This window comes from Dreissena polymorpha, chromosome 1 (assembly GCF_020536995.1).
Source record: "Dreissena polymorpha isolate Duluth1 chromosome 1, UMN_Dpol_1.0, whole genome shotgun sequence".
In the NCBI taxonomy this organism is placed as follows: domain Eukaryota; kingdom Metazoa; phylum Mollusca; class Bivalvia; order Myida; family Dreissenidae; genus Dreissena; species Dreissena polymorpha.
This window is the reverse complement of record NC_068355.1, coordinates 18,010,877-18,024,636: the sequence shown is the minus strand read 5'-3', so window position 1 is coordinate 18,024,636 and position 13,760 is coordinate 18,010,877. Positions and strand designations below refer to the sequence as shown.

The following is a 13,760-nucleotide window of genomic DNA, read 5'->3' as shown; positions in this document are numbered from 1 at the left end:
ACAACTTCAAATTAGCAGTTTGACGGGTATTTTCACACCTTTACCACACACTAAATTGTAATCCAATAAAATTAGTCACCTGCAAATATATGTCATCAACTTATCAGAGCAAAATGTCATTCCCATAAACCCTCTCCTAGTCTGATAATAATAACAAACACACTTTTCAATTCAAACAATTCAAACTGCTATTTGTATTTAGCACTTGGTGAAATTGCTGAAATCAAAGAACGGGAAAATAGGAAAATATCAAGACAAAAATATGATCTTGTACATATATAGAACATAAAAATATTATCTTGTACATATATTGAACATAAAAATGGATTGCAACAACAATACAACAATATACTAGATGTATATTTACTTATGTATACAAATTTTAACGTAAAGAATGTTCTTTACGGCACATGCTATAGTCCTAAGCATAAAGACACAGACAACCTCTCATGTAAATTGTCCTTCACATATCAGTCTTTAGCGCTTTCACTTGTCCATCTGCCATGACGTTTAAACATTCAGTCCTCATCACCATTATTTGCGGCGGCAGAAGCACCGCCTGCTCGCAAACAATGCAAACAATAAACTGTCACGTTTGCCACATGTGGCTTTACAACATTCATAAACAATTCACGTAAATTTGTATATGGCATCTGTTTGTTAACATTCCTGACTTTAAACCCTTTATTAGCAAATGCGTTAGCGGTCAAAATGTCACTACTCCCAAACCCATTACGCATAGACCATTTTCTAAAACGTTCAGACGCATTATGTTACTTTTACTGGTACTCTGAGCTCTGGATTTTAGTAGTAGGTCGGGGAGCAGCTCCACTTTGTCCAATGAAACCTCCGGCAACTCGCCTATTTCCTCTTTGTAACTCTGAAAAAGCAATCGTGTAAAAATATTTCGGTAAAATCAACTTGTCTGAGACATACAATAAAACATAAGAAAAACAAATGAAAAATCTATTACCGCATATAAGCTATCTATATGTTTTTCAATGTTTTTCACATCAATAAATCGACACAAATCTTGTATCAATAATCATAACACCGGTGTACTTGGCGATACCGCCTACACCTAATCACGCTCATTCTCGTGCTGGCGATTCCGCTTTTTTTCGTACGGGGCGATACCGCCGTGTACGGTTTACATCCGTACTCTTTTTATATGTCAAAAACAACTTGTTTTCTATTTAAATCTGTTCATCTTGGTTTTTAAAATCTATTTTTAATGCCAGCATTTTAAAATGTTAGTCGGCATTCCCAAACATGCCTTTTTGACATTTTACGAACGCGTATTTATGTACAGGCAAATCAAACCAACCCATTACATGATGCACAAACGTACCATTTGGACAAATCAAAGGCCAAAATATCTATGGTTTCCAACACGGAACAACCAAAATACCTTGAACTTTATCAAATTGCATTTTCTTAAATACTCTGCAAATAAGATTGGTAGGCAGAACAAGTAAGCCTATATGATCACCCCAGTAATTTGCAAAAGCATCGACACCTTTACATGTCGGATTCTAAAAACGGGAATAGAATATTGGCAATTTTGCGTTATGCTCAGAGGCAAACGGGAACAAGATGGTATTGGATTGGCTGACTTATTCGTGGCCACGAGTTAGCTAAGTCGGGATCTCGAGATCTCGAAATTCTCTGTTTAATGCACCATTTCTTTATTTACTGCACCGCTCTTTTTTTAATTGCACTCCTCTTTTATTTAGTTGTGCATCCTTCTTTTGTCTATCTCGTGGCCACGACATAGCTATCTCGAGATCCCGACTTAGCTAACTCGTGGTCACGAGATAGAAAAAAGAGGAGTTCAATTTAAAAAAGAGGAGTGAATGTCACCTCTATGCCACCGTAGTTTCGCCCCAAACAATATTTTTATTCGCAAAGCAAATGCGTTCCCGTTTATCTTCAATGAATTTAATGAAATAAATCATATCAAGTTGATTTGCGATTTAATTTATGAAGTGCGTTGGACAACAATATATGAATTTCAATCACAGGTAAACGGTCGCTGTAGGTTTGTCCAATGACGGTCTAGGAAGATACGCTTTTCTGAAACAGAAATGACAGTTGTATTGTAACAAAATATAATAAAATCTTTGTGAAAGTAACAGGATGATTAGGGACGCCTGTCAACCGAGTTGAAGGATACTTCATGTATCAAAGAAACGGCAAATTGATACGCATGGATTTTGGTCTAATAAAAAAATGTGAGTGTGCATAAACAACGTGCCCTCTTTTGCAGAATAGGTCTACCATAAGCATTAAAACAACCAATTTTCAAACCGCGTGCACTCAATGTAACATTTTGTTGGTATCAATTAAATTGCATATCAGACATGTTAGTCATTTTGAATCGCGTTTGAGTGTTTCATAATGCTTTTTTTAGTGTAATTTCTATTTCGTTAAGGCTGTGATTCGCAAAAACACGTCCAAGACCAAATAACATCATCATGTTATTAATTATCTCTAAAGTTTAACAGAAATGAATGAACCACACTTACCTTTAAGCACAGCTTAATCACAATTATTATTTGCCATATCCATAATTGCCCCTTTGCCTTTTCCTCCCCCTCTGAGGAGTTTGCCAAACCATCTACCATAATAGTTGTCATAGTCTCCGAGGCCACCGTAATTTCTGGGGGAGCCATAGTGTCCATGGTAGCCATAGTTTCCAAGGTAGTCATAGTTTCCGCCATATCCGTTATTGCCTTAGTATTGGGCATTTGCTACCGGAGCACTCGCCAGAAGCAATGAGGCCGCAACTAACAAACACATCAGCTGTTTTGTGTTCATTTTGTGTGATCGTTTCTGCAATAAATAGTTAAAAAATATGATAAAGAATCATATTGTTAAAACAATTATACAATAATAAACACAATATATTTAAGAACGTTTTATCACCACGCAAGTATGTGTTGTGTGAGGGAAATAATAATTTTACAAAAAAAACTCAAATGTGAAACTAATTAAACATATTTGATCATCATATAATTAGGCCACCAACAGAAATATAATGCATTTTAAAGGAATGGAATTTTGAAATAACCTAGTCACGGAAGTATAAGCATAGAAATACGACTAAGATTGAGGACACATTTGCGGACACTGGTATTCCAAATAGTACTCCGGAACTAAAGTAACGTTCAAAAGTGGCGGGCGGTCATTGGCGTAGGAACACAACTAATTACATAAACTAAGTCATGCATCAAATTTACTTATGGATACTAACATGTATTTTGAACTGAAAATATTGCGAATAGAAGCGGTAAAAAAGATCGTCAAACCTGAAAGAAAACCCCTGACACCAACATTGAATGCGAGCATTTTAATTATTTATTTGTATTCCAGACCATTTGCATATGGTTGAAATAAGTCTCCATATCGTCCTGATTTGTTAACCTGAACCTGTATGTTTAAAGTTTAACTAGCTTTAGGAACAACGTTTTGTGGTAGTTAGAGTTAAACAAGTCAACTAAGTCTTAATGACAGTCGTGGACTTTACTGATCACTCTTGCGGCAAATGTTTTAATTGTTATCAAAGCCATATATCCCACATATGGGAGTATGCGTCTCAACAACCCGCAGACGACAAACAAATCTCCTTGAAGTAATGCTTATTTCCCTTAATATATTTTTAATAAATATGTTTGCTAACATTACACCAAGTTAGTTATAATTGAAAGATTTAATGAGTAGCCCATCATTAGTTTAATAATACAACAACAGAAAACGTTGCTTCAAATATCATCTTTCCAATCATCTATGTTTATGTGGCAAATTGTTGTCTTTTATTTAGGAACAATTATTTGAATGTCTTCATTCTAAGATACAGTATGATACAGGCGAATTTTTGAACAAAATAAAAATATAATTAATAAATTATTATCATTATAAGCAAATTAAACTGGTTGATAAAGACTAACCTTCGTCGTGGCTCGGAGGATTCTGAGCGTTCTGTAATAAAGCCAAATTTAAAGTGCACACGTTTATATAATGACTGTTGATGATGGTCACTGAACATGGGAAGCTTTCGTTTTGTAATGGTGGAACTGTTTGTGTGGATTTCTCAACTCTTCTCTTCTACCTGTATGTGTGGAAAACAGGTTCACCATCTTCAATACATTTCAGTAGGCGTACATCAATCGCACTGTAAGCAGCCACTTGTGACAGATGTGAACGTTAACGAATTAAAATGTTATGCCACATTCTGCGCAATCCTTATAAATAATAACATAAATAGGATAAAGAAACTCGCATTTCTGTGAAACAACTTTAATTCTATTCAATGGCTTTTAAATGAAACACATGTTATGTGCGCAAATTGAACAAAACATTTGGCATATCCCCTCAAAATATTTTTAAGAGAAAGATCATAGACCAAATTAATATTTAAATCATTAGTTGTTTTAGAAATGTTATATTCAGAACAAACATTGAATCATGAAATTTGTAAAGTTTGTGAGGACGCACAACCGCTTATGTCAGAACCCTTGGACAGACTTAACCATCCGTAATGTTTACATCGGAAGTTACAAATAAGAATTCCTACGTAACGTTCGTGCAAAATGTTTATATATAACGGTCCAAATAAGCATGAGCACCTGGAAGTGTATTACCCGTAGTTGAACTATCCTTCTTCGTAAACTTTATCTTGAAAGCGGAGCCATGAATGCTATCGAACATTCCATTATTTATCATGAACACACAATGTAAGAAATTCATGGGATATTCTAAAAAGCAACAATTTTCTGTAAATGTTGCTTGTTTATTTGACGTTAATGTACGCCATGCTAGTGTGAATTGCTACATACAAATACACAGTAATATGCTCGTTTAAAGAAGCAATCTAGTCCTCGGTGTCTCACTTGGTGTTCCAGCACTTACAAGTGGGAAACCATAAATGAAAAGGTGTGAATAAATAGGGAATCGGGATTATTCATGAAGGCTAAAGGTTTAATATGTTCATTCGTCATAGGATTAAGAATAAAAAACATTAACAACTAACCAACATAACACAAATTCTAGAAGAACAACGATTATTGTGTAAACCTATAATAACGGAACGATTTGCAACCAACTCGAATTTCAATACTCGTCAATCCACTGTTAATGATAACACACACACATATATATATGTGTGTGTGTTCTTTGCGTTTTTCTTATATCAGACAGCAGGTTTTGGTAGCTAATTTAACTATATTTTTGTCTGACAAGATAATTTTAAAGTTATCATCAATATCAAAATGTTCAAAGCATCTAAAAGAAGGTTAATTAGTTTTCTAACGTGGTATGTTGAGATTGTCTTAAATGAGAGTGAGTACATGTGGTTTTAAGTTATTTTACCATTAACTTCGATTTTAACTGGTTGCAGCATTAGTGGTCAAATTAACTTTCAGTTGACCGTACGCTAATACGCAAATACACGTTTATCATACAGCCACACTTCCATGTAGTGTTAATGTTTTTCAGCGTATTCGATTTTCCAAATTATCACTTCAGTCATGCAAGCAGGATATTCACCAATGACACATTTTCTAGGATGCGTACGTTATGACAATGGCAACACACATTTGGCTACCTATGAACATACACGTAATTAGAAAACAATCTGCCTATCAGGCCATTGCGAGATCATTTTTGGCTACAGACCAGCCATCATCTTTCTTTAAGATAAAAAAGCAATCACACGAATAATTCACGCTACAAAGCAAGGTCTCATTGAAGTGCGAGCCCCATTGAACGTGTTCATTTTAGCTGTATTTTTACAGTTATTGCTGCGGTGTACAAAAGAATTTGATATTGGATGTTTGCAATTTATTAAGAATATCGTGTTGCTTTTACGACTTCTCTTCTACCGGTCTACATATTTAAACCGGCACGCAATCGATTGATTCTGCGAATAAACATTTTAAATGTATATAAGCAGTATGTATTGAAAACCGATGCTTTCGAAATCAAATATCAATAAGAGCTCCCATCATCTTACCCACTAGGGATCGGGTTTGGGTTAAGGTTAGCCTTAACACTAACCTTAACCCTTACCCGACCCCTAACCCTAACCCTAACCTAACCATAACCCAGATTATCTTCCTTTTACCAGGCCTCGCTCGTTGTCGTTGTCCCCTTCCCACAAGAATCAGTATGAACTGCTTTTTCAAATTGTATTGCTTGAAATAAATATGTTTAAACTAACTGCTTTTTTTAATGTTATTAATTATTGTTATGACAGATTATTTCACAAAATAAGAGTAATTGTCCCAAAGACGAACCACACAAACATAACTACTGCCTAACTTTTACTGACTCATTTTTTTAATTAGAAACTTCATACAGAACAACTATCAGACAAAGGATAAATATTTGAATCAGAAGTAATACAGGAACTGTGCACACTTATGAAAATATCTCAAGATACATGTACATGTATACCACAATTTATCAACCAAAATATAATGGTTCAAACTTAACAGTTCTCGTGTAAATATGCTAGCTACACATATATCAGAAAAACTAAAAAACAAAAAATCCCGTCATTGTTTTTGCTTAAACGCTATAAGACACGCATCTACAGGCTATTCCCCATTTGAGTTGAAGTTCGTGCTTAGTCCTAAATAACCAGAAGATTTCATGTTCAAAATAGACAATAGTAACACCATGAACAGGAATAACGTGCAAGACTTGAAACATAGACTGTAGATTTTGACAGAAAAACACATGTCTGACATCAATGTTGGTTACATAGTATTGACGACTTTGCATTGAACAGACTTATTCGCATGAAGTTGCCGACAAATTTGAACATGATGTCTCTGATGTTATTCGCCAACTGAACAATGATATACTACTGCGGTCAGAAACAAAAATGATATTGAACAAACTTAACCCAGACTTAACCCAGACATTCTATTAATTATACCTTTACCAGAGATAGGCAAGTAACCAGCCTGCACAGCCCAAGCCATGGGTGTTCGTAGGGGTAACGGACTTTCTTTGTAGAATTCGCTTGAACAGGGACCTATATAAAGATTTGTTTGTATAGCCTAGGTCCCTGGCTTGAAGGATACCAAGTCAGAGGATTCAGCAGCAGAGGATGGTAAGCAGTTCCATAAATAAAACTGTTAATTTACGAGTTTCTTAGTGTTACAATGTCCATGTTTGGAACTAATGACTCGTAAATTGAATTCTGAAACGAATCTTTTTTTAGTTGCCTACTTTTTCTTTACACATTTATAATTGTCTCCTTTAATTAAAGATTTTGTATGAACTACACTGGCAAATCGTACACAGTAAGGAAACACGATGTGTACCTAAAAAGAAGAAAAAACTAGTATTGAAAGAACGTATTTATTGAAGTATTTGCAGAACATTTAATACTTTGCAAATATGTTTTAATAGTTTAGATCTATGGTGTGTGGAGAATCTTTAAAATGACCACCAGTAAAACGATTTCATATATATCATTATTTGACATAACAACAAAAGCTGTGTTTAAATCGTCATTATTTTGACATATTACCGGCTAGATGTAGTTTTCCGTAGTAATCTGTATCATATTCGATATTTCTCATCGGTCCGGTTCGGTCCTTCCGATTTGCTCTCAAGCGTTGTTACTATGTGGAATTAGTGACTTTACGGACCATACAATATGGACCAGATTTTTCGAGCATACGCAACTAAGTTGCGAACCATACGGATCATGTCAAAGTTAATAATTATATCCTGTTCATTGTAAACATTGAATTAATTAATTTAATTGAATGGTCAAGTCGCTTATAAACACAGCATATTTTAACAATTTATCTTCGTTTAATGGGACAGGTGTGTAACATACTTGTATAAATACAGACCACTTTTGCAGGCCATTCGGACCGTGTCTGAATTTGCTGTTGTGTCGTAGTTATTGAAACACAAAGTACACTCGTTGGAACGCAATAACATAAATGTAGACGAAGTCCATTTAAGATTTGTGTGCGTTTTATTTCTTCTTCTTAAACTCAACACAACGTTTTCAAATACATTGTAATTGTAAAATTAAAGATAAAAGCGAAGACCTCCAACGGGACCCGCCTGCAACAAAAAAAAAATATTATCTCTTCTATCCGGCTGCTGGCGTGATAGTGCTTATTTACTAAAAACAAAATACAAAAGTTGATTGTAACGCGTACAAAATCTGATGGGCCGTGTGCTAATTCATATGTCTAACAACTGCAAGTAAATATGACTATTCAACGGACATGCTGCTGTCATTACATTTGTATTGTCATTATTTTTTCACAACACAACGTATGTTGGTCATATGAGAGACAAATCTCAGAAGATGAACTTGACCGACCAGTAGTCCGATGTTACTTCAAATACCATGCCTGGAACCTGACCACGTTCCACGTCCGTTGGGTTCGTACCTTTATCACTTTTGGAAAATGTGATTTGGACTGCATCACATTCCACGCTGGCCTCTTCATCCACACCATAGAACGTGGTTGGCCCATTGACGATGATTTCGATGCTGTATTTGATTTCCTTTGTAATGCAACGCGTCTCATCGAAAACAATGGTGTAAACCTTTCGTTTGCCATCCGTTTCTAAGATGATATTCTTGGTGGCCAGATTTGCTCTGTGCGCCTCCTGAATGAGTCGGACGTTAATAGCTAGCTGACCGGGACCCTGATCCGTACCGTACACCTGGATACCTTTCAACAATATGTCTCTAGAACACTGGAAAACGATGGCGTCCATTTTATTTCGTTTGAAACCGCCAGCCAGACCCAATGTTTTAAAGCGTCCAACATTTAGCATCGGCGTTCGTTCCTTAGTTTCGAAACCAGCTGTATCACCAGTTCTATTTCGCGCGAAGTACCGATACAGTGTGAGCGCTTGCTGTGTGGTAAGAATACAAGTTGGTTCAACTTTTTCGGTGAAATATTCGGAAGACATTATTGGGAATCGTACAAAGCTTATTGCATTACCGACAGCATGGCGTACATTTTCTGGCGTGCCTTCCACGTTGTCAGCTGAGCACTTTTGTCGGGCATATTTGAGCAGACATTCGAAAACATCATTCCCCGTAAAGGAAGCGAATCATATTTGATTATTTCACTAAAGCATTCCGAGCAAAGCTTCGAGACAAAATCGTCATTGAGAACCGGTAGTGGGTCCAGTACAATCTAAGCAAGACATTAAGTGCGAAGATCCTCGTCTGCAAGTGAATGGGCGCTCTCTATTATGACGATTGGTCTGTCGGGTTTCATAGACTGCTTCAGACATTCTATACATTTCTGAACAAGACCTACAACCGAGTATTTCTTCGCACAGTGCAGAATACTTAGAACATTTGTCGAGTCCACCGACGTCTATCAAATGAATATTCGACTCATAGCTAAAGTGAATATCTGGCACATGTTTCAGCAAAACAATGTTGTAAGAACGTTCTGTGAAAACAGTTCCTAAATAACAGTGATTATATGATACAGATAAACGTGAAATTACTTTGTTATGCATCATTTCGACCCATTATATGTCAATTATATAAGTAAGTATGAAACATTGTTTCCTATGTTAGGGTATGCCATATTGGCAGAATTTCGATAGATTCCAAAGTAGAAATAAATAAATAAAACTGATTTCAAGCTTACTCCAGAAGTTGAGAAGAACACTGGAGGCTCTACATCAGGAGTCTCTATATCTCTATGCTCGTCAGCCGACTCCATTGTCAACATGTCGTAGAAGACGCAGCTCCGCGACATCAAGACGTAGCTGTGAGCCTAGGAAATATGCATATAATACCGTATAGGTGTGCGTGTGGAAAGTGTGATACGTACATGTAATCTTATATACTACTTGGTACAGGAGTGAACAGTACTATGTATTGAAATGTAAATCAGCATGGGACCTACGGATGATCAATTGACCACACCCTAAACGTATACTTATCTAAAGAAGTCGATTGACAACGTTCATCTGATGTGCCACTCTAAAGTACCTTGATGGGTGTCCTGCCCCGCCCCACGCGGCGGAATGTGACATCACAGTGCAGCTGATTATCGAGCATGTACTTGTTACACCCCACCACCGTGGTACGCGCGGACTGCCAGTCTTCGGGCGGAACCCCGGCCATGACGTCCTGTGTTACATGGCGAATTGAAAATTTACTTATAAAAAAAGAAAACTGCTTGGGCGAGGTTCGATTTGTAAGATAACGATGCGACATCGCAAAATCCCGATCGGATATTTCGGAAATAGTATGCGAGATCGCGTAACCATGATTCGAGATTGTCAAAAAACATTTATTTCGCTATGTCGAACCTTGTTTCCGCGATTTCTATTTTAAACAAGAGGGCCTGAAAGGCCCAAAGTCGCTCACCTGAGATAAAAAGAAATGACCTGTTCTTTGCAACCCAAGATATCAATAGAACAAATGTTCTAACCAAGTTTCATGAAGAATGAACAACAAATGGCCCCATGGCGGAAATGTTTTTCAACAGACTGGAACAATTTTTGAACTCGTCCAAGATATTATTGTGACAAATCTTCTGACAAAGTTTCATGAAGATCCAACAATAAATGTGGTCTCTATCGTGTTAACAAGGCAGATATTCATGACGCACAACGGAAGACAGACAATTAACAAAAGGTGATCACAAAAGTTCACCATGAGCAAAAAATATTATTTTTCCCCATGTGAGAAGATCAGCAAGTGACATTCAGATTGAACTAAAAATGTGACTAAAAGTATTCACAATGTTTTACTGTAAACAACTGTGGTAGTGCGGTCTCGTTCGCTTACGCAAGTGAACCGGTCATGGGACGGTTACGAGTAATGTAATTTTGTGAGCACTTATGTCATACGGAAATATTTATCGAGTCAAATTAAAGAACGCTTATTTCTAACACACTTACTGGTTGTAATTCAATTAACTAAAGGCGTCCAGTCAGATACGCCTGAATACACTCAAAGAATTTATGTATAAGTGAAAACCAAAGCAGCTTTAATGAAAATAACTAACTTTAGTCTAAAGAATCTATGCATCGTTAAAAATGAACAAATACAGAAAATACCTTAATGAAAGTAAAAAGAAGTTCACAATCTGTCAAAAAAACTGATATAAATATTAGTTACTGTTAGTCTAGAAGTTGCTTCAAAAATTTAGTTTATAAAATAAATCTAACTTAATTTAAAGAACACAATTTATGGAGAGTGGAAAACTCCAGTGACTCAAATGTAAAAAATAAGAAGAATTTACAAAAATTATTTCAATCAAAAGAGTCTTTCTAATTTTGAAAATGCCAAATACCAAGGTTGCCATGGAAACAGTTTCATAGCACAGTAGTCTGCTAAATACACCAAAACACAGTAGGTTAACTTGGCTTATCAAAGATAAGGCTCTACAGTGCAATAGTACAAGTACAGTTATTTTATGCAGGGACCTATACAAACATGTTTGTATAGGTCCCTGTTTTATGACATAGGTTTATTAAATTGCATGCAAACTACTGTTTTTATGTACACCACATTTTATGAAAGAAGTCCCAGGTTTATACAAGGCAGTTAACTTTTAGTTAACTATTAGAAAGTATGTACAGGTTATCTTTCTTTAACATTATGGCTTATCACAACCAGACTGTTCACATGTTTTCACTATATACATATAGAGAAAACTGCCCCAATCCCTGGCGGCCATGTTTTTCCACCAATCATGACCATTTTCGAACTCGTCCGAGATATCTATAAAATTGATGTTTAGAAAAAAAATTATGATGATAAGGCAAAAAATGTGACTTCTAGAGTGTTAACAAGCTTATTTACTATATAAATATAAGGAAAATGACACACCCTGGCGGCCATGTTTTTTTACTGATCCGAACCATTTTCGAACTCAACCGTCATATTCAGAAAACACATGTTCTGACCAAATTTCATGAAGATTGGACCAAAAATGTGACTTCTAGAGTGTTCACATGTTTTCACTATATACATATAGAGAAAACTGCCCCGTCCCCCTGGCGGCCATGTATTTTCACCGATCTGGACCATTTTCGAGCTCCTCCGAGATATCAATGAAACCAATGTTTTGACCAAGTTTAATGATGATTTGGCAAAAATTGTGACTTCTAGAGTGTTCACAAGGTTTCTCTATAGCCATATAAGGAATACTGCCCCGCCTCCTGGCGGCCATGTTTTTCAACGGACCGGAACCATTTTTGAACTCAACCAACATATCATTTAGACAAACATTTTGACAAAGTAACATGAAGATTGGGCATCAAATGTGACTTCTACAGTGTTCACAATGTTTTTCTTTTTTTTGACCTAGTGACCTAGTTTTTGACCCAGCATGACCCAGTTTCGAACTCAGTCGATGTATCAATGGGACGACAAATGTTCTGACCAAATTTCATGAAGATCAGACAATAAATGTGGCCTCTATAGTGTTCACAAGGCAAAATGTTGACGACGCACGACGGACGACTGACAAAAGGCGATCACAAAAGCTCACCATGAGCACGTTGTGCTCAGGTGAGCTAAAAAAACATAGCTCCATATTGCAATATTCATTATGCATTCTTGCGTCCGGATGCATACTCGTACAAACAAGTCTTTTCGGTAGACTATATTATAACACATAAAATATAATAAATGGTTCTGTGTACAATACATGTACCATGTTTTGCTAGGACATCTCCCATACTCGAAATTTCACATCACGAGTTCGCAATTTCTTATCGGTAGACGAAAGTGCGAAATTACGATGCAAAATCGCGATACTTCGAGAATACGATGTGAGGTTGTGAGGATAATATCACAGCACCGCATATTCGTTGGTTTGCGCCAAATCGAAAAAAATACAATGCCGGTCGACAACGAGCCCATAGTCCTTTATAAAAGGAAATATCATAAAATCGGAAAGTGTCGTCCGTGATTAGCCTGTGCGGAATGCACTTAACGCACATGCATTAAACCCATGGTTCACAGAGCACGGCCCATATGTATACTCGTATAACATGACACGTCAAGTCACATGTTACAGATACAATAGTTCACGATTATTTCGCCATTACTGTTCAGTAACGGTTTGTCTGGATTACCTGCCCCTTTGTATACAAAGATTCTATTTGTTTACAATAGAAGTTGGGAACCAGACTAAGTAACGGTTGGTTTACTCATTTAAAACGCATTTAAACTGTGGCATTTATTTTAAAACTATTAAAAATGTGCTAGCCGTATAATATGAGTTACATCAATGAAACATATACTTGCCCTGTTACATCCGAACACATAGATTTTAACCAATAATATTCCGATTTTTCGATTATTTATAGATTAACCAGTAACTTATCGAACCATTCGAAATTCCAGTGGGATGCTAAATATAAACGGCCTTATACACTTTAAATCTACCACTGTGGTTTTCCACGCTTGGGAAACCGCTATACCTGCAAATCTATTTATCAACACCGTGCAATGTTGTCACCATAAGGATTCAGTAATTGCTTTCAACAACGAGTCTTTGGAACGAGAACAAATTCGTTGGAACGACTTAGTAAGCCGTCGCAGGGACCTATACAAACACAAGTGTTTGTAAAGGTCCCTGGCGGAAACGGCATAGTCATGGAATGCTACTAGGCTAACTCGCGCTATATCGTTATTTCTCAATTTGGTTATAGTATAATAATGAAATTTCGTAAAACGTCACACTCTCACAATATGTTCGAGTTTTTTATTGTATCTATTTCGG

General features: G+C 36.4%; 2 protein-coding genes across 4 annotated transcripts; both read right to left on the bottom strand.

Annotated features, from left to right (window-relative positions):
* Positions 1–261: 261 nt before the first annotated feature.
* On the bottom strand, positions 262–13,399 carry LOC127873005 (BTB/POZ domain-containing protein 3-like). 3 transcript variants are annotated; one of them, XM_052416550.1, is made up of 5 exons: positions 13,283–13,399; positions 10,007–10,147; positions 9,660–9,788; positions 3,951–3,981; positions 731–2,835 (listed from the first exon to the last, which is right to left on the bottom strand). In XM_052416550.1, the coding sequence occupies exons 2-5, from the start codon at positions 10,139–10,141 to the stop codon at positions 2,729–2,731; spliced, it is 402 nt and encodes a 133-aa protein (XP_052272510.1). In that variant the 5' UTR covers positions 10,142–10,147; positions 13,283–13,399; the 3' UTR covers positions 731–2,728. The 3 variants fall into 3 exon arrangements, with proteins under 3 accessions (XP_052272504.1, XP_052272510.1, XP_052272519.1); XM_052416544.1 differs by lacking the exon at positions 3,951–3,981 and having other exon boundaries at positions 262–880; XM_052416559.1 differs by having other exon boundaries at positions 731–4,111.
* On the bottom strand, positions 7,984–9,208 carry LOC127872993 (E3 ubiquitin-protein ligase rpm-1-like). Its single transcript, XM_052416537.1, has one exon. It carries the CDS (start codon positions 8,959–8,961, stop codon positions 8,338–8,340), a length of 624 nt encoding a protein of 207 aa, XP_052272497.1. The 5' UTR covers positions 8,962–9,208; the 3' UTR covers positions 7,984–8,337.
* Positions 13,400–13,760: the final 361 nt, after the last annotated feature.